The sequence below is a fragment of the Castor canadensis genome, chromosome 9 (assembly GCF_047511655.1).
Source record: "Castor canadensis chromosome 9, mCasCan1.hap1v2, whole genome shotgun sequence".
NCBI lineage: Eukaryota > Metazoa > Chordata > Mammalia > Rodentia > Castoridae > Castor > Castor canadensis.
In genome coordinates this window covers 122,958,892-122,983,034 of record NC_133394.1, presented here as the reverse complement: position 1 = coordinate 122,983,034, position 24,143 = coordinate 122,958,892, and the positions used below count along the sequence as shown (strand labels likewise).

The following is a 24,143-nucleotide window of genomic DNA, read 5'->3' as shown; positions in this document are numbered from 1 at the left end:
TCATATTACTTTTTGTGTGGAAGATTTCAGATATATATATATGTATATGTGTGTATATATAAAACATTAATATAATAAAACCTCCGTGTATTTAATCAGCCAACCTTAATAAGTATCAACTCATGGCCAATTTTTGTTTTAGTCTGTATCTTGGTTTTATGAGGCACAAGCCCTTAGTTTTGTAAGTATTTCAGCACCACAGCTTTATCTGCAACGTTTTTCAGTAGTAAATATTGTATGTTGATGGATCATACAATCTTATCATTGAAAAGTTACTCAGGTAAGCATCCATTCTGGCCTAGCCTCTAGTCTAGTACAAGACTGCCCCCTTCACAATTTCCTGAGAAGCAGTTAATAAGAAGGCACAAAAGTTTTTATAAGTGCCTGTTTGGCTGCTGGTTGCTCAAGATAACTTCCATACAAAACGGTGTTATTTCTTTTCTTTTTCTTTTTTTTTTTTTTCTTCTTTTGTGGAACCAGGGCTTGAACTCAGGGCCTCCACCTTGAGCCACTCTGCCAGCCCTTTTCATGTTAGGTGTTTTTGAGATAGGATCTCACAAACTGTTTGCCGGTGCTGGCTTCGAACCGCAGTCCTCCTGATCTCTGTTTCCTGAGTAGCTAGGATTACAAACATGAGCCACTGGCTCCTGGCTGCTTTCTGTTATATACAGTATTACTGGTTAAGACAACTTCTTTGTAAAATTTTGCATTCTGTGAACCCATTTAGAGGAGAAGAATGCCTGTCTTTTGTCTTATCACTGGATTTTGTTTTTAAATATTCAACAAAACATGTTGGTATTTAACTTAAGGCATAAGTTGAAAGATTGAAACTTTAAGAGAACTTGCCAAAAGTAGATTTTTTTTTTCAGTTCATTATCTCTTGTGTATGTATGTACCGTCTATTCCTTTATATCTTCTTGCCTTTTTAATTTTTCCCTGTTACTTAGGAACTTTTACCAGGGTGGAGTAGAGGAAACAAAAGACTGTACTAGTAGTTAGTTGTCCTAATGAAACACTTGGCATTGCATTATCTGTAAATTTAATGTATTTATATATATCTAGTTGTATGACTCTTGGATAAACTAATATAGCTATATGAAATAGGTAATCTTTAACGGTTTTTATTTCTTTTGTGGATTTCAACTCTAAAATTAATTTGCTGTAATTGAATATGAAACAGTAGAGGTTTTGAAAAGTTCTTTGAGCATCAGTTTTTGTTTCTCCCCTTTTTTTAGGAGGAAGATACCAACTAGAGATAAAAATACCAGAAACATATCCATTTAACCCCCCTAAGGTATTGTAAAAACCTTTTTCGTGTGCATGAACTTTCAAAATACATTTCTTATTAGTGCTTTATTTAGTGCTTCTTAAAGTTATAGCCTTATGTGTTGTTAACTGGGCAGAAATTTAATCTGGGTAAGATTTCAGGCAATGGTAAATGGCTTCTGACATTAGAATGAAAGCAAACTTACTCAAAGGCAGCCAGTAATGGATCTGTAATGGAATACAATACACATGTACAATGGCTCAGATACTAGGTCTGGAAAGTTTGTAATATCCCCAGATTTAAGAGAGAGGTTCTTTGCCTCAATAAAGTTTGTGTTTTTGGGAAGAGTGTATTCATTCAAAAACTGGGTTGGGGATGTAGCTCAGGTATAGAATGCTTGCCTAATGTGTAAGGTCATTGGTTTGATCCCAAGCACCTTGTGCAAAGAAGAAAAAAATTGAATGTTATGTGCCAAAGGCATAGTATAGCAGCAAGCCTTACACTGTCCCTGTTTTCGTGGAGCAAACATTCTTGCACTAGAAAATAATAATAAGCTAGTAATTGAAGTAATTGCAGCTGTGATGAATGGTAAGAATATTCATATCCTAGGATCAGGTATAACAAGTGGACCTAGCCAAAAACTTTTAGTTTTTGATTGAACCACTTCCTTAATTTCAATTTTTTTTTTCCCCTTGACAGTATTGGGGTTTGAACTTAGGCTTCATGTTTGTTAGGCAGGTGAGCCATGCCCCCAGTCCCAAAACGCTTCCTTTATATCTCTGCTTTTGCTACTGTCAACACTTTAGCTTAGGTATTCGACTTTATTACTTCCCTGTTTTGCCTGTTATTTAATCACCTTTCCTTCTTTGCCACTCCTACTCATGCTTGGTCTTCCTAAGGAGCAGTTTGGATCATCATCCTTTTCTTGCTCTGTTAAGAAAGTCTAAATTCCTTACCTTGATACTTAAAGCCTCCTACAACCTAACCCCAACTTTATTTTTCACTTTAATCTTCTACCATTTCCACCCACAAGATGGGTCTCATTTTTCAGCATTGATTATTTGCTGCTTGTAGATGATGTTTATTGTTTTGTGCCTCAATGTCACTTTCACTTGTAGCTTTATCCCTGGTGTTTGAAATTCTAGTTTTCTTTGGAAGTCTGGGAAAATAACACTTCCTCCAGTAAGCTGTACCCATAAAGTGTTTCTCTCTTCTCACTGGTATTTTATATAATTTACATAGTATCAACATACAGTAGCAATTCCTGTATTATTTTGGGCAAATGTCTTTCACTAGATTTTTTTGGTCTGGAGTCAAGGACCATGTCTTTCATACCTGTGTATCATCTGTAATTCTTAATAGTATAATGTTCTTGAACATATAGTAATGGTCACTCAGAGTGTTCAGGAATTTATTCACTTATCCTATTGGTTTACAAATTGATACAAGCCTGTTGTGAGTCCCACCAAATTCTAGCACTTGGGAGGCTGAGGCAGGAGAATCTTGAGTTTGAGGCCATCCTGGGCTACATAGCAATACCTTTTTTTTTTCTTTTTCTTTTTTTTTTTTTTTTTGTGGTATTGGGAATTAAACTCAGGGCCTCATGCATGTGAGGTCCTTTCTTTAAAAAAAAAACAAAAAAACAAAACCCAAAAAACAGCTAGGTGCTGGTTATTGACTTCTGTAATCCTAGCTACTCAGAGGAGACAGCAATCAGGGTTGTAGTTTGAAGCCACCTCAGGCAAATAGTTGGAGAGAACCCATATTGAAAATACCCAACACAAAAAAGGGCTAGTAGAGTGGCTCAAGTGGTAGAGTGCCTGTCACTTTGTTTGTGCTAAGACTTACGTGTCTTTCCTGAAAGAGTATTTATGATAGCTCTAATAAATGAAGTAACTGAAGTTTAAAAGATTAAGTAGAGGTCAGATTGTGTTAAGACTTTGAGAGCCCATGTGTTAAATTAGTGGGCTCTGCTTTTCTGGTCCTGATAGATAGGGAAGGAATGAAGCCATGGATATACCTGTACAGCAACAGTCAACCAGAGTTCAAGTCTTTTGGTTTCATTTTAATAGCTTTGTAATTTGAGGCAAAATTTCTAATGACTGTGTGCTTCATTTCCTTATTTGTTTTAAAATCTTTAGGATTACAGAGATTAAAGAACAAACCCATGTAAAGAACATCAATAATTCTGGAACATTTTTTCACGTTTTTAACATTCTCAAACCAGGGTGCATCTTTCTGTGGATGGCATATCATAATTTAATAATTTTTTTCTTTCTCAGGGGTACTTAAAATAATACCTTGAATAACTGATGATGCCTGAGATTTAACATAATACTTAAGCATGTATTATGTTATTCTTATATTGTACAGAGCCAGTACTTGGTAAATGTTTGCTAGCATTAAGCCATTAAGTTACAACCACTCATAATAGTAAAAAAAAAGTGGAAGCAAGCCAAACTCCATCAACTAAAGAATGGATACAGAAAATGTGTTATGTGTATACCATGGAATACCACTTGGTTGTATAAAGTAATGAAGTACTGAGAAATGCTTGACATCCAGGAGCCTTGAAACATTTTCCTAAATGAAAGAAACCTGACAGAAAAGACCGTACGTGGTATGATTTTAGTTGTATGAAATAGCAGAAAAGGTAAATATATAGAGACAAAAAGTAGATGGGTGCCTGTTGAGGGATGGGGAACATGGGTTGGAGAAAGTATCTGCTGATGATTGTAGGGTTACTTTTTTTTGTTTTATTTTATTAGCATATATTAGTTACACAGAGGGGTTTCATTGTGATATTTCCATATATGCATATAATGTACTTTGATTAAATTCACTCCCTCCCCTCCCAGCGAAGGGGAATTAATTGTAGGGCCTTAGGAGGCATGGCTCAAATGCCGGAGCACCTGCCTAGCAAACGCTAAAGTGTGGAGTTCAAACTCCAGTAACAAAGGAAAAAAAAAAGTAAGAAACAGAGCTTTGCACATTACCTCTTTTGAGGCAATTTTAAAAAGATCAAAAATGAGATTAACATGATAGTTGCACAACTATGAATATACTAAATATTATGAAGGTGTGGCTCCCACCTTTTTTTTGTTTTGGTGTTGGCAATATAACCAAGGTCCTTGTGCATGCCAACCATTGAGCTACTGAGCTATACCCCCATCTCAGTGAAGTCGTGCACTTTAATTGTGTGAATTATGTCTCATAAGGTGTTGCCTTTATTTTCTATAATACCTGCAAAGAAATTGCCTGGTACTGGGTGTTTTAGGGACTTTGCCATATTATGGTAGAGCCCCTCTACCCACAGTTTTGTTTTCTGTGGTTACCTATGGTCATCCTATGTCTGGGAACATTAAATGGAAAGTTCCAGAATAATTCCTAAGTTTTAAATAACATTAGAAGTATAATGTTTTAATTTTATTAATTGTTACAATCTTTTGCCTAGTTTATGAATTAAACTTTATTATAAATGTGCATGGATAGGAAAGACATAGTGTACATAGTGTTTAATACTGTCTTCGTTTTGGGGCATCCACTAGAGGTCCTGTAATGTATCTTCCTGAGGTAAGGGGGGGGCAGGGACCTGTTATACTGCTGTAGTTAAAACTTGAGAAAACATTAAATATTTACATTCACTTATTTTAACATAGATACAGATTATTTTCCTTTTTTTTTTTTTAAGGCTGTATTGGAGTTTGAACTCAGGTCCTTAAACTTGCTAGACACGGAATATTTTATTATTCTGCAATAAACTACTGACCAGAAGAGAAGGTTTACTTTCAGACAAAGAAAGTAATACATTTGAATGAGCTGAAATAATGTAGAAGGAATTTGATTGTGGACAACCAATATTATTTCTAGAGTAAATTTTACATTTTCTGCTAGTGAGAAAAACCATTATATTAGAATTATCTCAGTGATTTGCCTTGCTTGTGTGGGAAATCAGGTTATGAATTTTCCTCTTTTTCCTTTGCTTTATAAGTATACATTTTTTTTTTTTTCCTTCTGTGGTACTGGGGTTTGAACCCTGGGCTTTGTGCTTACTAGGGCAGGTACTCTACCATTTGAGCTACATCTCCAGCTATAAATATACTTTTATGTGTAAAATTGAATAGTAAATACCAGTTCCAATAATTGTTAATGATCATTCTGCCTGTGCATGCATGTTGAAGATAAAGGTTTATTTTGTGTAATAAGTTGAGTTACAGCTTTTTAAATAACGTAATGTCTTTGAGTTTCATTCTCAAACTGAACGTTCCTGATGGGTATGTGAACTCACATCTACTTTGAAATAGGAACTGAAATGTTTGTTGAACTAAAGAGTGAATGAATTGTAGGATGCATCTTGTGGAAAGAGATAAGAATACTACTGATAGTTGCCAGTATAGATAATTAAGAATTGTCCCCTGTCCCCTTTAGCCAGGCACTGTAATCCTAGCTACTCGGGATGCAGAGATCAGGATTGTAGTTCAAAGCCAGCCCCTGGCAAATAATTCTCAAGATCCTATCTCAAAAATACTCAACACGAAAAAGGGCTGGTGGAGTGGCTCAAGTGGTAAGAGCTCCTGCCTAGCAAGTGTGAGGTCCTGAGTTCAAACTCTAGTACCATAAAAAAAATTGTTCCCTTTATTTCTGTCTGATAGCATTTAGTATCTTCTGTGTGTATAGTCTTTAGTCTTTGAATGTTCCCTATCTGAAGTTTTCAGATAGTACTGATACTCATTTCTTATGTGAAAATAAGGAGACTTTACTTGCTATAACTAACCATCTCTTACATGTTTTATGATCAGTTAAATATAACTCAAATAGTGCATGTGTTACTGTACTGTTACTTGCTCTTTATACTTCATTCCTACCAAGTTCTTTTGGTTCTGTATTTTTCTTAATGTCCAGAAATGGCAGGACTATGGGGAAAAAAGTGGTAGAATGGAGGGGATATGAGTTGGGTATAGAGGAATACAATAGTGTTCAGGAGTGCTTGTTGGTAACATAGAGTTTGAGAACCCAGTGAGGAAATCTATGAAAGGAGGGAGTTAATAAAAAAGCAGTGAGAAAGAAACACTGGATAGAGTGTTAGATCTCACAAAACTATATGCCAGACATGCTGTTGCATGCCTGTCATACCAGCACTTGGGAGGCTGAGGCAGGAGAACCATGAGTTCAAGGCCAGCCTGGGTTACATATAAAACCCTTTCTCAGCACACCGCACGGTACCCCCAGTGGATTGACGGTGTGACAATTTGTAGAACTCTTTCCTGGCTCTACCACTATGTTCAAACCCCAGCACTCCAAAGACAAACAAAACCAAAGACCAAAACTGCTTATAAGATGGTTACTTAACGTCTGTATTGATGGATAATTGAGTGGCCATTTTTTCCTACAATCTAGGGTTAATGTCCTCTTGAAGAATAAATTTCTTTATTGGGTCATTTCTAATCCAGTTTTTTACCAAGTGTAGATTATAGAGTAAAAATTAGTGTGATACTTTTCTTGGTCCTGTTCTGTCTTTGGTTTTGCATATGTATCTGTGCAGAATCATGTTTAACTGACTCTTTCCTTAAGAAGGTACAGGATTTGTGATGTAGCTCAGTGGTAGAGATCTTGCCTAGCATGCACAAGGCCCTAGGTTTAATTTCCAGCATCACAAAACAAACAAAAAAAGCCCCAATATATACATTCATCCATTCTGAGATCATTTGTAGCCTAAGCTGTAATCTTTTTGGCATGTTAAGTAATAGTTTAATACTGTTTTCCAATCTTGTTGAGAATATTGAACTACTTTGTTTTAGATTATACAATGCTGCGACTTCCTTGAGTCATTCATGTTAATGGCAGTGGTGATTTTGCATCTTTATGAGGTGAAATTTGTGCCTATATGTGTTACAAAGAAATAGTTGTTGTACATAGCCCTGTAAGTCTTAACTTGACTTTAGGTATATGTATATATACACGTGTATGCATGTGTATATATGTACATAAAATTTTTTTTGGCGGCACAGGAGTTTGAACTCAGGGCCTTATGCTTGCTAGGCAGATGCTCCTACTGTTTATGCCACTCCGCCAGTCTGACTTTCACTATATTTGAAAGAGATACTGTTTACCCCTATGATACCAGGTTCGCCTTATTTTGTTTATTTGTTTGTTTGTTTATTTTTTACAGTACCAGGGTTTTGAACTCATGGCCTCACTCTTGCTAGGCAGGTGCTCTTATCACTTGACCCACTCCACCTACTGTGTGTGTGTGTGTGTGTGTGTGTGTGTGTGTGTGTGTGTGTTTTAGTGTTTTTGAGATGGGGTCTGGAGAACTATTTGCCAGGGCTGCCCTTAATCCTCCTTCACATCTATGCCTCCCAAGTAGCTAGGATTACAAGCATGAGCCACTGGCCCCTGGCTTTTTTTTTAAGTCAAGTTTTTTTTTTTTTTTTTTTGGTGGAACTGGTTTGAGGTCAGGGCTTCACCTGCAGAGTAGGTGCTTGAGCCATATCTCCAGTCAGGTTTACCTTAATATTAAGTGCACATTTTAGTGTGAGGCACTTTAAGTAGCAGAGAGACATTGCCTTGCAGGGAAGACCACACAGAGTCTGTGACTGTAGAAGTTTGGTCAATAATATAAAGGGGAGGAAAAAAAAAGTGTACAGCATGCTGTGGGAACAGATAAAGAAATGAGTGATATGGAAGCTGAAACTTGAAGGATAAATAGGAGTTAGCCATCTGAGATGGATAAAAGTATGTCATTGGGAAAACATACATACATGAAACACAGAGGGAAAAAACTTGAGAACATTTCTTTGAGGAGGAGAGTGGAATATGGGTTGAAGGTAAAATTTGAGATTTGAGGGATAGGCTAGGGCCAGGTTCACATAAAGGGATGGAGCTGGGCATGTTTTCTGACATCCAGTAGGCAGAGGCAGAGGAGAACAAGGCCAGCCTGGGCTGCTTACACTGTCAATTAAAAAAAACAGCAAAAAACCCCAAAATTATGAGAGATCAATAAAGGGCCTTAAGTAGTGGAGATAAAGAGAGGCAAATATGCATAATTTTTGCAGTAAGATTATTTTAAGAATAAAAAAGGTGCTGAAAGTATGGCTCAAGTGGTAGAGTGTATGCCTAGCAGGCACTAAGTTCAAATCCTAGTACTGCCAAAAAAAAAAAAATAATGAAACACAGCTAGAATGAACAAATGGAAAATGTATATTAGTTTTAGGTGTTTTAAAGTCATTGGTAGAAATATAAAGGACTTTTTTAGATTAAATATGAGTTAGTAAGTAGGATGTGAGAAAGTAGACCTTGTAGATAAATCAAGAATTTACAAGAAGATCCCGGCACTGGTGGGTTACGCCTGTAATGCTTGCTACTCAGGTGGCAGAGATCAGGAGGATTACAGTTTGAGACCCTATCTTTAAAAACCCCTTCACAAAACCAACAACAACAAAAATAAAAGAACTGGTGAAGAGGCTCAAGGTGTAGGCTCTGAGTTCAATCCCCAGTACCATCCAAAAAAAAGGGAAAAAGTTTACAAGAAGAGAGAAATAGAATCTGTTTAACTTCTGATTATAAATACTTAAAATTTGGCACATATTGAATTGATTTTTGTAAAGTACTTAGAATATTATATGGCACATAGTAATTACCTATTAAATGCTAAATAATTTGGGCTTAGGTAGTCACTGCCATGTGTAAGAAATAGTAACAGTAATGACTAGGATTGGCTCAAATGGTTGGAGTGCCTGCCTAGCAAGTGTGAGGCCCCTAGTACTGCCAAAAAAAGAGAATCAAAGTCAGTACAGTTACCAGATGGACTTTTTAAAAAAACTGTATATGTATGATGTGCATACTAATTGTACAATGTTAGGGGTTTTATTGTGGTAGTTCCATACATGCATGGTATATATTTCCTCCTATTACTTTTTCTTATCCCTTCTTCCATCCCACTCCTATTTCCCTTCTAAAAATCTCCCTGCAATTTTTCCCCCCCCTGGTGGGACTGGGGTTTGAACTCAGGGCTTCATGGCTTGCGAAGCAGGTGCTCTACCACATGACCCACACCTCTAGTGCATTTTGCTGTGGTTATTTTAGAGATGGGGTCTTCACACTGTTTGCTTGGGCTGGCCTTGAGCTGTGATCTTCCCAATCTCAGCCTCCCAAGTAGCTGGTATTAAAGGTGTGAGCCACTGGCAACCAACTGACCACCACATCTTACAATTTTTTTTTTAAATGTACTAGTTTATTTCCTCATGGTTTCATAGAGTTAGCTTTTTTACTTGTTGGTTTATTCTATACCAGACCAATAGTGACATGCTTACAGTCTTAGAATGTATAATCAATATATGCTAATTAAAAAAAATGAGCAATCTAATATGTACAATGTACTGCTGTTGGGAAATGCCACAATGAATAAAAATGACAAAAGAATCTGGAATCAGGGAGAGAAGAAAGGGAATATAATAGAGAAGTGAACTTGTTCACAGTACTGTGTGTTCATCTATGGAATCATCACCAGCCTTCCTTATACTGGTAATGTATGCTAATATAAAAATAATTTTTAATCAGATTTTGTGAGTTTGCATTTTGTTCTGTATTGCTAAGTAGTGATTTGGTTGGTGAAAGTTTCTGAAAATCTAAGCTTCAGTGTGTCTTCGGTACGTGACACAAAATAGACCTTCAAATATTTGAATGATCTAAAAAAAATAATTTGGGAAAAATTGTACAGACAAGTTATGACATATAGTCTTTTACTATGTTGTCATGCATTGATTTTCTTTCTTTTTTTTTTTTTTCTTTAAACCTATTCTGGACTCTAACTGGTTTCACACTAGGAATGGTGCCACTTACTGTCTGTATTTTGATTTTATGTACCACTTTACCCAAATAGATTTTAGTCTCTGTTTTAACACATAGTAATTGTTGGATATTTTTGAATGTAAAAACCATTTGTTAAAAGGTTTAAAAGAATGTATGTCAGTGACAACATTTGGTTTACTGAGTGCTTTGCCTTCTACACTCCTTCCTTCACTTTGGCAAAATGATGTAATAGAAGTATTGCATCATTTATCTGAGGAGTTAATTTTCTTGTATTTCTGGTTAAGCGTTATATGTTTTATTTCTGTTATTTAAAAACTCAAGTATGCTTTATATTCTAGGTCCGGTTTATCACTAAAATATGGCATCCTAATATTAGTTCTGTCACAGGAGCTATTTGTTTGGATATCCTGAAAGATCAATGGTAAGACATTTTGGATTTACTTTATCCCCTCTGTCATAGGAATACAAAGATCTTGACAATGTTAATGATGTAATTTCCAGAAAACATAAGTATATATTATACATCAACTTCTTTGCGCAGTAACTTTGTTAAGTCTCATAAGTACATAATTGAAAATGTATTACACTTGATTTATTTCTCTACTTAAATGAACACTTTTTAGATAGTGTCAGATTCTAATTTTACATTTTAAAAAGTCTTTTCATTTGTTATTTTGGTAAATTTAATTATCAGCTCAGGAAGTTATTTGTAAGAGACCAAATACTGAGACCACTAAGTATTGAAGTAGCCATCGCTCACTCAGATGGAATATATGCAACAAAATTGTTAGAAGTTGTGTTAATTGAGTACAGGTTCTCAGATTTCAAGGAGTATCTTTGTATGTATTATCTACATTTGTCTGTCACTGTTTTTACTTGGTTTGTCTGATTGAATCTTAGCAGTTTAGTGGTTTTGTCTAATTTTAAAACAGGGTTTTGCTATGTAGCACTGGCTGGCATTGAATTTGAGATCCTTCTGGGATTATAGGCATGTACCAACATACACGTGTCTCTAGCCATTTAGTGTTTTAGGAGTTCCTATGCTGTAACCATCAGGTCAAGTCCTGGCTCTTCCATCTATGAAGCTCTGTAGTCATAAGCAAATAAGCTAAATTGTGTTGTGTCTTAGTTACCTCATTTTGTAAAATGAAATTTATGTCTGCTTCATAGTGCTGAGTGGATTAAAGGAGTTGGCTTAGATAATTCTTTTAGAATAGAACCTGACATATTCTAACAATGATAAATCTGATGGTAGTGCCATAGCCAGAAGGCAACTGTTAATTATTTAGTACTTGATTTTATAGATGAAGTGGAAAGGTATAAAGTGAAGCTGGGCACCGGAGCTCATTATTATAATCCCAGCATTCGGGAGGCTGAGAGAGGTAGATTGCTTAGTTTCAGACCAGCCTGATCTGCATAATGAGACCCTGTCTTACGAAAAGGGGGAAAAGGTTTTTCTTTTTCCTTTTCTAAGAACAAAAGTTAATTTTTATTGAGTTATTTATTTCATAATACAGATTATACATGTAATTAAATTAACTTCATGTAAAAGTGACAAATGCTTTTCAGAAACTTGATAGAATTCTGACCATAACCTCAGTATGGAGTAATTATAAAAAGTAGAATTTTTATAGTATTTGAACATCAAATCGAATAATTTTTATTCCGAACATTACATCATTTCACACTACATCTTTTTGTTCTTTTTAATTTTATTGTTGTACTGGATAGGAGCACATTGTGGCATTTACAAAGTTTCTTACGGTATGTCAAATATATCACATATCATACTTGAATTCACCCTCTCCACCATTCTCCTTTATTCCCTCCTTATACTACATCTTGAGTGTGTATTCCCTTTAGTCAATATTGAGTTTCCTTTTTTTTTTTCCCCTGGTGGTTCTAGGGTTTGAACTCAGGGCCTACACCTTGAGCACCTTGAGCCACTACTCTAGCCCTTTTTAGTGAAGGGTATTTCCGAGATACTGTCCTGAGAACTTTTTTCAGGGCTGGCTTTGAACCTTGATCCTCCTGATGTCTGTCTCCAGAGCAGTTAGGATTGATTACAGGCCTGAGCCACTGGTTTACTTTAAATTTGTAAATTTGGCATTTAAAAATAATGGTGCTTTTTAAAATTTTTTTTTATTATTTGTACTCTTATTATTAGGAAGCTAAGAGTATTTAATTTTTTCTGTTGTACTGGGGCTACATAGTGGCATCTACAAAAGTGCTTACAATATATCTTAAATTCACCGTCACCATTATTCTCTTTTATCCTCCTTCCCCCCCATTCTTAGAATAGTTTCAACAGGTCTCATCTTTTTGCTTTTACACTGTTAGTACATAATATTGGGGAAAAGTATAAATAATAAAAAAAAAAAGGAACGTAGAACAACATTAACCAAGACTGTTTTGTGTGTATGTGTGGTGTTTATCCAAGACTACGTTAGTAGACTGGCTATCCAATCTGAAAATTATATATTAGTACTGGAATTTTTAAGCTATGTGTTTTGAGTCCTTAAATTAAAAGTGATACCTGAAAAGGGTAACATAGGAATATTGACATTTAGCCTATGGATAATTTAGGTTACTTAGTAAACTGGGTGAACAGACTAGACTTTCCGTTTCGTTTCTTTTTCCATTCCAATAGTGTGTCCAAATAAACCTTGCCCCTCAGAATATCCCTCTTGTATCTAGTTTCTTGTTCCACTTTGGAACAGACTTAACTTCATCTTCCTGGACTTTCACTTTTTTTTAAAATTTTATTATTCATATGTGTATACAAGGCTTGGGTCATTTCTCCCCCCTGCCCCCACCCCCTCCCTTACTTTCACTTTTTGATTTGTGACTTTTGCCAGTTTATTGAACTTGTAGGCCTCAATGTTTTTATCTATAAAGTTACCTTCTTGGCCCCTTATAGCTCTGCGATTCTAGATATAAATGCATATTTTCAGTATTGGAGAACTATTCTTTTTGCTTAGCTTTTAGGATATCAGTTCTTCTGTTGTTTCTTTCTTGTGCCCACTCCCATACTCCTTAACTAGTTCCTTAACTCCTGGATCTTTGCACGTTAGGACACATCAGTGATCAATCTTGGACCTCTGCTCCCTTCAGCTACATACCTTGATGAGTTCATCTGATTTCTTAAGCTCCTCAGTATTCACTGGCAACTCAGTTATTTTTCCTAAACTCCAGACTCATACTGCTTATTATCAGTATTTGAATTATATAATGAACACCTCAAGACAGAATTGATACTCCCTCAGTAGAAAATCTGATGCTTTTTTAGGGCACTTAGCCTAGCAAGTGCAAGGCTGAGTTTAAACCCATGTACCACACATACATGTGCATGTGCATACATGTGTGTGCTAGCTGAAAATTCATCATGTGCTGGATTTTCTTTTTGTGTGTGTGTGTTCCATACCCTGTCTACAAATCTGTTAAAGTGAAACTTCAAAATCTTACCTGAAGCTTCACTAAACTGTATTACCTCTTACCTTCTTGCTTCTGACTTGCTTTATTTAGGTGATTTTCAACAGCTGTTGTGTATTTATTGATTTGAGACTGGAGCTAAGTTGATTTACTGAAGATAGTTTTTTTTTTAAAGTGGCACTGGTGTTTGAACTCAGGGCCACCACTCTTGCTAGGTAGGTGCTCTGCCACTTGAGCCATTCCACCAGCCCTGAAGATAGTTTTTGTTGTTGTTTGGGCAGGGCTAAGGATTGATCTGTGCCATGTGTGTGCTAGTGGAGTGATTTACCATTTAGCTCTATCTCCAGTCCCCAAAAGGTAGATTTTTAAAATATTTACTTATTCATTCACCAGTTAACAAAAATTAGCTAACATTTTGAAATTTCTTATTTGTTTTTGACTGTTGAGATATATTTTTATAGCTTTAAGCTAATAAAAATCTCATGAAGTATGGATTTAATTAGTACTTTGTGAAACAAATGGGATAAAAAATTTTCAGTTGCATACTTTTGTCATTAATGAATTATATTTTGGGGGCTGGCAGAGTGGCTCAAGTGGTAGTGTACATATATTTTGAAACTGTAGAGCAGTACAGCAAATAAATACATACCACCAAAGAAAGGTACAGTTTCTGTAGTGTTTAGGTTCTGACACAGGTAGGTTTTGTCTTGGTATTAACTTTCACCAATTATTAAACTAGACCTCATTCTTGCTAGGCAGGTACTCTACTTAAGCCACTCCATCCAGCCCCCTTTTTTTGTGTTGGGTATTTTAGAGATAGGGTCTGGCAGCGAACTTTGATCTTCCTGAGTAATTAGGATTACAAGCATGAGTCACCAGCATCTGGCGACTGTTTATAGATTTTGGAAGGTGGTAATGGTAACACAAACCAAAGTATTGAACTTGTTTTGTGAATCCTCATTCTAACTATGTTTTCTCAATATTTGTACTTGGATATGGTATGTCACATTGCATACTCATTTGGACCAGACACCTTTTTTGAGCTTGGTGAACACATACGGAGTACCCGTCACCTTTCATGAAAATTATCCACATCTCTTTGAGCACCCTAGGAACACTCTTCCCCTCCATGTTTTGCTTGTGAGAGTTGATGCTGGGACACCACTTTGTCGGTGGCAGAATGGTTCTCCTTGCCACTCTCTGTGGGAGCCACTCTACCAAGCGCAAGTTGAAAGAGTAAACAGTATCATGGGAGAGGGAGACTGCTACATCTTCACCATTTTTTTTTAATTATTATTATTTTTTATTATTCATATGTGCATACAAGGCTTGGTTCATTTCTCCCCCCTGCCCCCACCCCCTCCCTTACCACCCACTCCACCCCCTCCCGCTCCCCCCCCCCCTCAATACCCAGCAGAAACTATTTTGCCCTTATCTCTAATTTTGTTGTAGAGAGAGTATAAGCAATAATAGGAAGGAACAAGGGGTTTTGCTGGTTGAGATAAGGATAGCTTTACAGGGCATTGACTCACATTGATTTCCTGTGCGTGGGTGTATCATGGGAGAGGGAGACTGCTACATCTTCACCATTTTTAAGTGTACAATTTAATGATGTTAAAGTACATCCACTTTGTACATCCAGTCTTGCATACTGAAATTTCCCATTTTTTCCACCCTCAGCTTTTGGCAACTCCCATCTACCATTCTGTTTTCTGTCTCTATGAATTTAACTATTAGGAATCTTCTGTTAGTGGAACCCTGTTTGTCCTTTCATGTCTCCAAGGTTTCTCTGTATGGTAGCATGTATTAGAAATTCCTTTTTTAGGCTACTTATGTGTATACAAACGCTAAACATTTTATTTATCTGTTCATCATTGATAGAAACTTAGATTGCTTCCACTGTTTGGCTGTTGTGGTTTTGTTTGGTGTTTCCATAACCATTAGTAAAGTTTAGTATTTTTTTTCATGTGCCTAATAGCCATTAGTATGTATTTTCAGCATTCCCCTGTGCATCCAAACCCCTCCCCCCAATCCCAGGCCTCACAAATACTGAGGAGATGGAATGTGATCCAGCTAGACCTCCCCAGGCCCCATTGCATATTTTTAAGTTGGTTTTGTCACTGTTGACTTGTAGGAGATTTTAAAATGTTTTTTTAAATGATCTGAATATTAATCTTATCAGATACATGGTTTGCAAATACTTTCTCCCATTCTGTGAGTTGTATTTTAAGTATTGATGTAATTTTGAGGTACTTGTAATCTATTTTCCCTTATTTTCCTCGCTTCTTGTGTTATTATATCTATGAAACCTTTGCCAAATCCAGTGTCATAAAGCTTTCCCTTTTTTTTTCCTTCTACTTTCAGCTTGTATTTTTAGGTCTCTATTCCATTTTGAGTTAATTTTTTTTTTTTTAAAATTCAGCAAATTTTAATTTTCCAAGTGTTCTCAGAAAGAATTATTAGTCATCTCTAGTTATAGAAACATAGTTGGATAATCCATTTTCTACAAATGAACTCCCTGCTTGTATTGTGAGGTAGCTATCGACAAATCTATGACTTTCTGTGGTGGTTGTACACTCCACTCACAAGCATCCCCTCTTCACATGAAGAGTACAAACAAGAAAGGACTGTGTGCAGCTTTCATTGTTTCATTGACTCTTGGTGTTGTCAGTTCCTCAAATGCCTGATTTCAATTTTTACAACAAAAAATACCAATATTTATTTTGAAGGTAATTATATGCTCCAAGTAGCAGATATTAACAACTTCCAACGCGATCTCTAGGAATAATTCGCAGTTCTGAACCATGCTTTAGAAAAACGTTTCCAGCAGTCTGTGCAGGATTTATTCCTATTCCATCATTGGTAATAATCGCACTTGTTGCAGCAGGAACTTTAAATTCTTCTGCTGCAAACTTTAAGACTGCTGTGAAAGGTGTACTTTCAGGAACACTGAGCATGGTGGTGCGGCGGGGACAGACAACTTGTGCCAACTTCAACCAGAAAACCCACTCCCAAAGCAGCGAGAAAGCGTCTGGGCCCCGCCCCACTTGAGTTAATTTTTTATATGATGTAAGATTCAACTTCTTTTTCTTTAGTTTTTTTAATTCCCTCCCTGCTTTTATTTTTATTTTTATTCATATGTGCATACAATGTTTGGTTCACTTCCCCCTCCTCCCCCCACCCTCAACTTCTTTCTTTCAAGAGGTTATCAGTTTTTAAGAACCAGCACCTTGATGAAATTAATAGTGTATAGTAGCTTGCCTGTGTGATGTTATAAAGGACTTTCTAAGACTTAATAGGATGAAAATGCTTTTTTTTTTTTTTTTTTTCCTTAAAGTAGTACTGGGGCTTGAACTCAGGGCCACTCTGTCAACCTTTTTTTGTGATGGGTATTTTTGAGGTAGGGTCTTCATAACTATTTGCCTTGGACTGGCTTCGAACTATGATCCTTCTGATATCTGTCTCCTTAAAAGCTAGGATTACAGCCATGAGCCGCTGGTACCCAGCTGATAAAAATGCAGTTCTTTCACATGTCTTTATGTTAAAATAGTTGTGAGTTTAATAATTATTTTGGTATGACCCAATTCCATTTAGTGAAGATTTTTTTCTTCACTGTTCAGATACATTGCCTTAAAAGAAATAACCTTATTTCACATTTTACGCAGATTAGGATTTTGATTAAAATGATGCCATGGATTTTAAAATGAGGTTGCCTTAAATGTGCATTTCTAGAACTGGGCATGGTGATGCCCTTGGGAGGCTGAGTAAGGAATGATCACAAGTTTGAGGCTAGCTTGGGCTCCATAGTGAGTTCCAGGCTGTACTTGGCTACATAGTGAGACGTAGTCTTAAAAGACAAAAAGCAGAAGTTCATTGGGGTGGACATGGTGGTGCACACCTGTTATCTGAACCTTCAGGAGACTGAGGCAGAGCAGGATGGTGAGAATGAGGCTACCATAAGCAATATATATCAAAATCTTATCTTTAAGAAAAAAACAAAAAGGAAAAGAAATGGAAAACTAGTTGGGCTAGTAGTATAACTGGTACATCACTTGCCTAGCATGCATGGGTTCAATTCCTAGTACTGGGTGGGGGGGGGTGGGTTAGGTTGGTGTGTAGCCTCAGTAATAGAGTTCTTGTCTAGCATTAGGTGCAGGGTCTGGGTTAAATCCCTAGCACTACAAAAAAGGGGGAAAAAAAAAACCCAAAAAAACACCTCTGAGATATTAGGTAGTCAGCTCAAGTGTTGCACGTTCCATTTCTGTGCCAGTTTGTGTTTTCTTCCCCCATCTCTCTTTTTTGCTGTTTTCTGTCAGCTTTATGCTGATATATCTAAGTCTTTTTCCTTTTTTTTTTTTTTTGTGGAATTGAAGTTTGAACTCAGGGCTTCATACTTAGAAACCAGGTGCTCTCCCACCTAAGCCACACCCTCAGTTCTTTACCTTTTAGTTTGTTTTTCATATAAGTCCTTTTGGTTTTGCCCAGACTTACCTTGGGATTACAGCCTTGTACCAAAATGTCTGGCTTGTTTTTGAGATAGACTCTTTCTTATTTTTTCTTTACTTTTTCCTTCAAACCATGATCCTCCTGTTTCTGCCTCAATAAAACTTTATTCTGCTTTTTTGTTGCTTTTAGAGACAGTCTTAAAGGTTGGTCTTGAACTCTGGATCCTCCTTCTTCAGCCTCCAGAATGCTGGGATTACAGATTGCACCATTGCTTCCACCTTGTCTAAGAGCCTTCTAAGGAGCCAGTTATCGGGGAGTTTTTCTCTAATATATAAAGTGTAGAGCTATGGACGTGGTATTGATTTTATTTCATTGGTGTAGAACATCCCTTGTTAGTTAGCTGTGAAGAATAGTACTTTTCAAATATTAGTGTGCATCAGAATCACTTGGAGTACCTGTTAAAACTCCCCTGTGTTCTGATTCAGTGGTTCTTGGCTGAAAATTCTCATTTCTTACAAGTTTCCAAGTTATGTTGATGCTACTAGTTTGGGGTAACAACTTTCAGTTAGATTCATTGCCTGAAGATATTTGTTGGTGGTGCACCTGTAAACTGAGGTATCATTCCTGGGAAAATTAAAATACAGTAATTTCCCCTCTTCAGTTGTTTGGATCCTGGGCCCATTTGGAAAAGGCTGGTTTAGAGTGATCTAATTTGTGTGGTAAAAATGAATATATGGGTATATTCTTCAACATTTTTCAACATTGTTTTCTGTGTTTATAAATATCTCATTATTACTTGGTTAAACAAAAAAATTTTTTTGGGGGCCTTGCACTTGCTAGGGTAAATGCTCTACCACTTGAGCTGTACCCCCAGACATTTTTGTTTTAGTTATATTTCAGATAGCATCTCAGACTTTTTTTTTTTTTTTTGCCCCTGGTGGACTTCTGACTGATCCTCCTACCTAAACGTGGGATTACAGATGTGAACTACAACACCTAGCTTGTTTGTTCAGATATGGTCTCCCTCTTTTCTTGGGCCGGCCTCAATTTGCAGTCCTCTTGATGTCTGCCTTTCAAGTAGGTGGGATTCCAAATGTGTGGCATCAGACCCGGCTTGAAACAAAATTTTTTTAAGTGTTAAAACTAAGAACGGCCTTTTTAGTTGTGTAGTTTTTATTTTCTAGGTAACTATTTGCTTCATAAAGATAATACTTTCTTCATAAACACATTTAGAAATATGAATTAAGTAACGTATTTTAAGCAGAAATCTTACCCTGTTTTAGGAGGTTATGGAATGATTTCAGACTTTCTTAAAAGTTAGAGGATGTTTGTTCAACAATATCTTGTGTCTAGAGTACCATTGAAAAGAGTGCCACTATTAGCAACAATAAAACAATAAGAGAAAAAAAACAAGCCCAGTCTGAGAAATTTGAAAGACTCAATGCGTGTGTGTATGTGTAAATTAATTTCTGAAATTTAACTTCATTCTTAATATAAATTACTTTTTCTCCAGTAGCTGTTTTTTAATTTTATTAAGCAAACATACACCTTGCTTTCGCCATTCAGAGCCCTGTTACAGTGCGGTATTTTCCTGTTTTTACATTCAGGGCTGCAGCAATGACTCTGCGCACTGTGTTGTTGTCATTGCAAGCACTGCTGGCAGCTGCAGAACCGGATGATCCACAAGATGCAGTAGTGGCAAATCAGGTAAGGTGGCTGCTTTTGACATCTTTCTACACTTGTGTAACAACAAAAAGAACATGTGTTCCTCCCTCTAACATTATTTTATCAGATGTAATAGTGAAAATTTTATTAGTTTTTAAAATAATGGTTGATTTGGGTACATAATACATGCTGTTTTCCTGACATATGAAAGTTTCAAATACACATAGTCAGTGAACACACATATCCTTACCATCCAGATTGTGTTAGTAACATTTTACTACACATGCTTTATTACGTGTATATCCATCCCTCCAGTCTCTCCCCATCCCGTTCCCGCCCTGTTACTGGGTTTGAACTTGGGGCATATACCTTGAGCCACTCCACCAGCCCTTTTGTTTGTGATAGGGTAGTGAAATGGCACACTAGCATTACCGGTTACTTTTCTTTTGTGTATTTTGGCTGTACTTGTGTTTGAACTCAGGGCCTTGTGCTTGAAAGGTGCTTTTGAACCGTGCCTCAGCCCTACCAATGACTTTCTAATTACTCAGTGGAATAAATATTTTTTGTTTTAAACCTTTAATCCCTCTAAGATAAGAAATCAACAAATATACATCCAGATTGGCTGGTTTTGGGTGGTGGCGGGGTGACTGAAGTAATAGTCTTTCCTAGCAAGCATAAGGCTCTGAGTTCAAGGAACCCCCACCCCTGCCAAAAATAAAAAGAATAACCACATGTTGACTGGTTTTGTAAATAATGTCACACACTCTTCTTTGTTTTACTTTCCAGCTGTTGTGGCAGCATTGGACAGAGACTGTGCCATCCAGTAGCCATAATTTATTAATATCTTACCCTTTCAAAAAATAGTTTGGCTGGAAGAGTGGCTCAAGTGGTAGAGCACTTGCCTAGCAAGCATGAGGCCCTGGGTTCAAACTCCAGTACCACCAAAAAAAAAAAAAATAAATAAATTCAGATTGTGTCATTTGGACAGGCAGAGTAGCTCACAGTCAAGCGCCTGCCTAGCAAGTGTGAAGCCCTGAGTTCAGACCTCAGTAGTGCCAAGAATAAATGCATGAATGAATAAAAATTTAAAAAGTTAGGTAAAAGAAAATTAGAAGTAGTGTATAAATCCCTACTATAAGCCATGATGATTTACTAAGCATTCCTTTTTGTTGTTAAACCACAGCCTTTTGTTTTGACTTCTGCAATACTTCCTTTTTCTGAATTTAGATTTGTTAGTTGCTATAATTATTTCTTCACTTCTTTTTATCCCTTTAAGTATAGTTTCTTGGTTCTTTTCCCTTTAGTTTTCCATTATATACATTTGGATGATTTCACCCACACTGATGTTTTCACCTGTACTTTGAGAAAGACTTGACTCCTCTCTTGAGCCCAAGATCTCTATAAGAATGCTCCTGTACACCCCAGTACAAGATTGCCCTAACTGAATGCAAAATCGTAAATCCTGCAAAACTTTTTTCTGTTACACCTTCATCAATTACCTAACTACCCAAGTTACAGCCTTTGGATTTTTTCTGTTTTCTTTTCTTATCTTTCTCCTTTTTTTGCAATGTGGGGATGAAGCTGAGGGCTTTGGGTGGGTTAAGCAAATGCTGTGCTATTGAGCTACACCCCCAGCCTCCTTTTCTCTTGATTTTGATCCTCAGAGCTGCCGCTATGTTTGCATACTTGCTCTGATTGCCAAAGACTGCTTTTTTTTTTCTTTTCAAATTGCTCATTAAAAAAGCCATAGAACTCCCTTTCTCAACCTCTACTGTTTGCTCAATCTTCTAACATGTTTCTAATATAACAGCTTTCTAAAGTGCAATTTATTTTTATCTTACTTTTTTGGTGGTACTGGGATTGAATTTAGTACCTTCCTCTTGAGCTACTCCACCAGCCCTTTTTTGTGAAGGTTTTTTTTTGAGATAGGGTCTCATGAACTTTTTGCCTGTGCTGGCTTCGAACCATGGTCCTCCTGATCTCTGCCTCCTGAACAGATGTTTGCTACTGTCGCCTGGCTGCAAATAATTATTTTTATTTAGCTACTGAAAACTTGTTGGCAGCTCCACTGTTCCTTGAATCCAAATTCTTTATTTTGTATGATTTAAACTGCAAAACCAGGTTTATCTCCTGAATTGTATTGTTGTTGAAACTCCTGTGTTCAAGATCCCTAATCCCATACCCCCTTTCTTTCTTCCCTTTCCTTTTCCCCTGGAGGTACTGGGATTTGTCTCCTATTCTTGTACTTACTAGGCAGGGGCTCTATTACTTGAACCATACCCCAGACAACTCAGGTTTCTTTTAGTACCTAAAACAGTTAATTATTTAATTATTTCCTTGTTGTAAATTAATGGTAGAAACTAGATATATCATTTTAAAATGCTCAAAATGTTTATAATACTTTGAGAAGAACTAAAAGTGAGTTGAATTTATTGTTATTTTGTACTTTGTAAGTATTGGTGGCCACAACTTCTTGAGAATGAATTTACCTTTTCCCAGTGCATGTGGGAATTCTTACCATCTGAAAGTATTTTCTTGTGAGTTGAAAATGATCTTAAAACATGGTATAAGTTAGTACTTTACATGTAGTGTTTACTTAAATTACTGTATACTAATACAACTCTCGGGAAAACGGCATAATTTAGTTGGTCACACTTAATTGTTAATGTTCATATAAAATTATAAGGTAGTAAGTTTGTTTAGTTCTTTTTCCCTCTGTGTTTAAGGTTCGGAATATTTCTAATATTTCTCTAAGAAACTAGTTTTTTGTTTGGAGATGCAAATGGATTAACTTTGTCTTTATCAAATCAATGAGTGAATCAAAGTTTCATGTTCAAGTATTTTCTTGAATATTATAGCTTATCTGCAATGAAAAGTAAATCACATTTCATTCTTTGATATGTGAGGTGCTGGGGGAATTGAACTCAGGGCCTTGTGCTCGCTAAGCACACATTGTACCACTGAGCTACACCTGAAGCCTGAATGTCGCACTCCATAAGTGTAAATTAATTTTCTTTGGGAAAAAAGCAGAGTCTTAGGCAAATAAGGATTGAGCTGTTATATTATTAAAACTATTGTCATACCAATCCATTTTTTTCTCCCTATATAGTACAAACAAAATCCTGAAATGTTCAAACAGACAGCTCGACTTTGGGCACATGTGTATGCTGGAGCACCAGTTTCTAGTCCAGAATACACCAAAAAAATAGAAAACCTATGTGCTATGGGCTTTGATAGGGTAAGTACATCAAGGAGTCTTGATTTTAATAATATATTGATTTTAAATTACTGCTGCAAATCCTTTGCTGCCATTAATGGTCTGACAAATAAGAGAAAATCTTGTTTTGGTAAGTGCTTCGCTATTAATTCAGTGATTTTTTTTTTTTTTCTTTTTGTTGAATTCCGTCATTGATTTTGTAAGCTTTTTGTACAATACAAGTAAAAGGCAACTTGAGAGTGATTAAGCATTTACAAATATTTTTTTCGGAGACTTTACTTATTTTTGTCCTCTTTTCTTTATAGAATGCAGTAATAGTGGCCTTGTCTTCAAAATCATGGGATGTAGAGACTGCAACAGAATTGCTTCTGAGTAACTGAGTGTAGAGCGCTGCCGATAGTCAAGTCTGCCTCTTGAGGAGCACCACCATCTGTTATTTCTAGGATTCTGCATAAATTTCTTTTAAACTGGCATTCTTGCCTAATGATGTTATCTAGGCACCATTGGAGACTGAAGAAAAAAAAATCCCTGCTCTGTAAATAAAGCTAATTAAACGTCTGTGTAAATTTAAAAAAAGGGGAAATACTTTAATTTTTTTTCTTAATAGTATAAAAATTCTTTGAGCTAAGCTAAAACCATGGAAAAAACATGCTACTTTAGTGTTTAGCAGTGTAAGAAGACTAGCAAGAGTTTGCTTCAGGATTTTGTTGAATAATTAAGATAATATTTTGAGTGTGTCAGGGCCATTCAAATTGTTGGTGTTGCATCACAGCTACCTTAACTGTTTTTAACATGGATCCTCTGTGCCTGTGAATTTACTTGCATGCTTGTACTTGACTTCTTAGGAGGGTAGCTGAAAAGACCACCATTTTATGTATTAGAAAATTCGTAAATATGAAATTTATTCAGAATTGAAGATGGTGACCTATTCAGAACCTTTTGTCCCTGTCAACAGATTGGGACCCTGTATCTTTTTCCCGGTACCATACACAGCTAATGTTCTAATGGTAAATTGCTCTGTATTTATTTGGTGGGGAAATGAGCTAGCAAATATGGACAGAAAAAAAATGGATAGTATCCCTTGCTCCATTTTTAAATCATAGGTTTGGAATGTTTTGTCATGGTTCTTCACACACTTAAAGTTTTCCTGGGTACGTAAGTAATAATGTAAAAATGGAGCCGTCAATTTGATTTCTCTTGCAAACATAGTAAATACTTAATGTTGCAATATTCCCAGATTCAGTGATAGGACCCAACTAGTTTTTCAGTGAATTCAACGTTGAACTTAAACCGATGAAATTTTTG

General features: G+C 36.4%; 1 protein-coding gene and 1 pseudogene across 8 annotated transcripts in view; one reads left to right on the top strand and one right to left on the bottom strand.

Annotated features, from left to right (window-relative positions):
* Nucleotides 1-23,414, top strand: part of Ube2k (ubiquitin conjugating enzyme E2 K) — a 56,931-nt gene extending 33,517 nt beyond the window's left edge. For 6 of the 8 annotated variants that reach the window (XM_074042423.1, XM_074042429.1, XM_074042427.1 and 3 more), the window contains 5 exons: nucleotides 1,236-1,294; nucleotides 10,417-10,499; nucleotides 19,564-19,663; nucleotides 22,731-22,859; nucleotides 23,144-23,414. In XM_074042423.1, the coding sequence (XP_073898524.1) occupies nucleotides 1,236-1,294; nucleotides 10,417-10,499; nucleotides 19,564-19,663; nucleotides 22,731-22,859; nucleotides 23,144-23,218 (446 nt within the window). In that variant the 3' untranslated portion in view covers nucleotides 23,219-23,414. The remainder of the gene's footprint in view (nucleotides 1-1,235; nucleotides 1,295-10,416; nucleotides 10,500-19,563; nucleotides 19,664-22,730; nucleotides 22,860-23,143) is intronic. The other 2 variants (XM_074042426.1, XM_074042430.1) reach the window with 2 other exon arrangements.
* LOC109684550 (ubiquitin-fold modifier 1 pseudogene) lies at nucleotides 15,939-16,493 on the bottom strand (annotated as a pseudogene).
* Nucleotides 23,415-24,143: the final 729 nt, after the last annotated feature.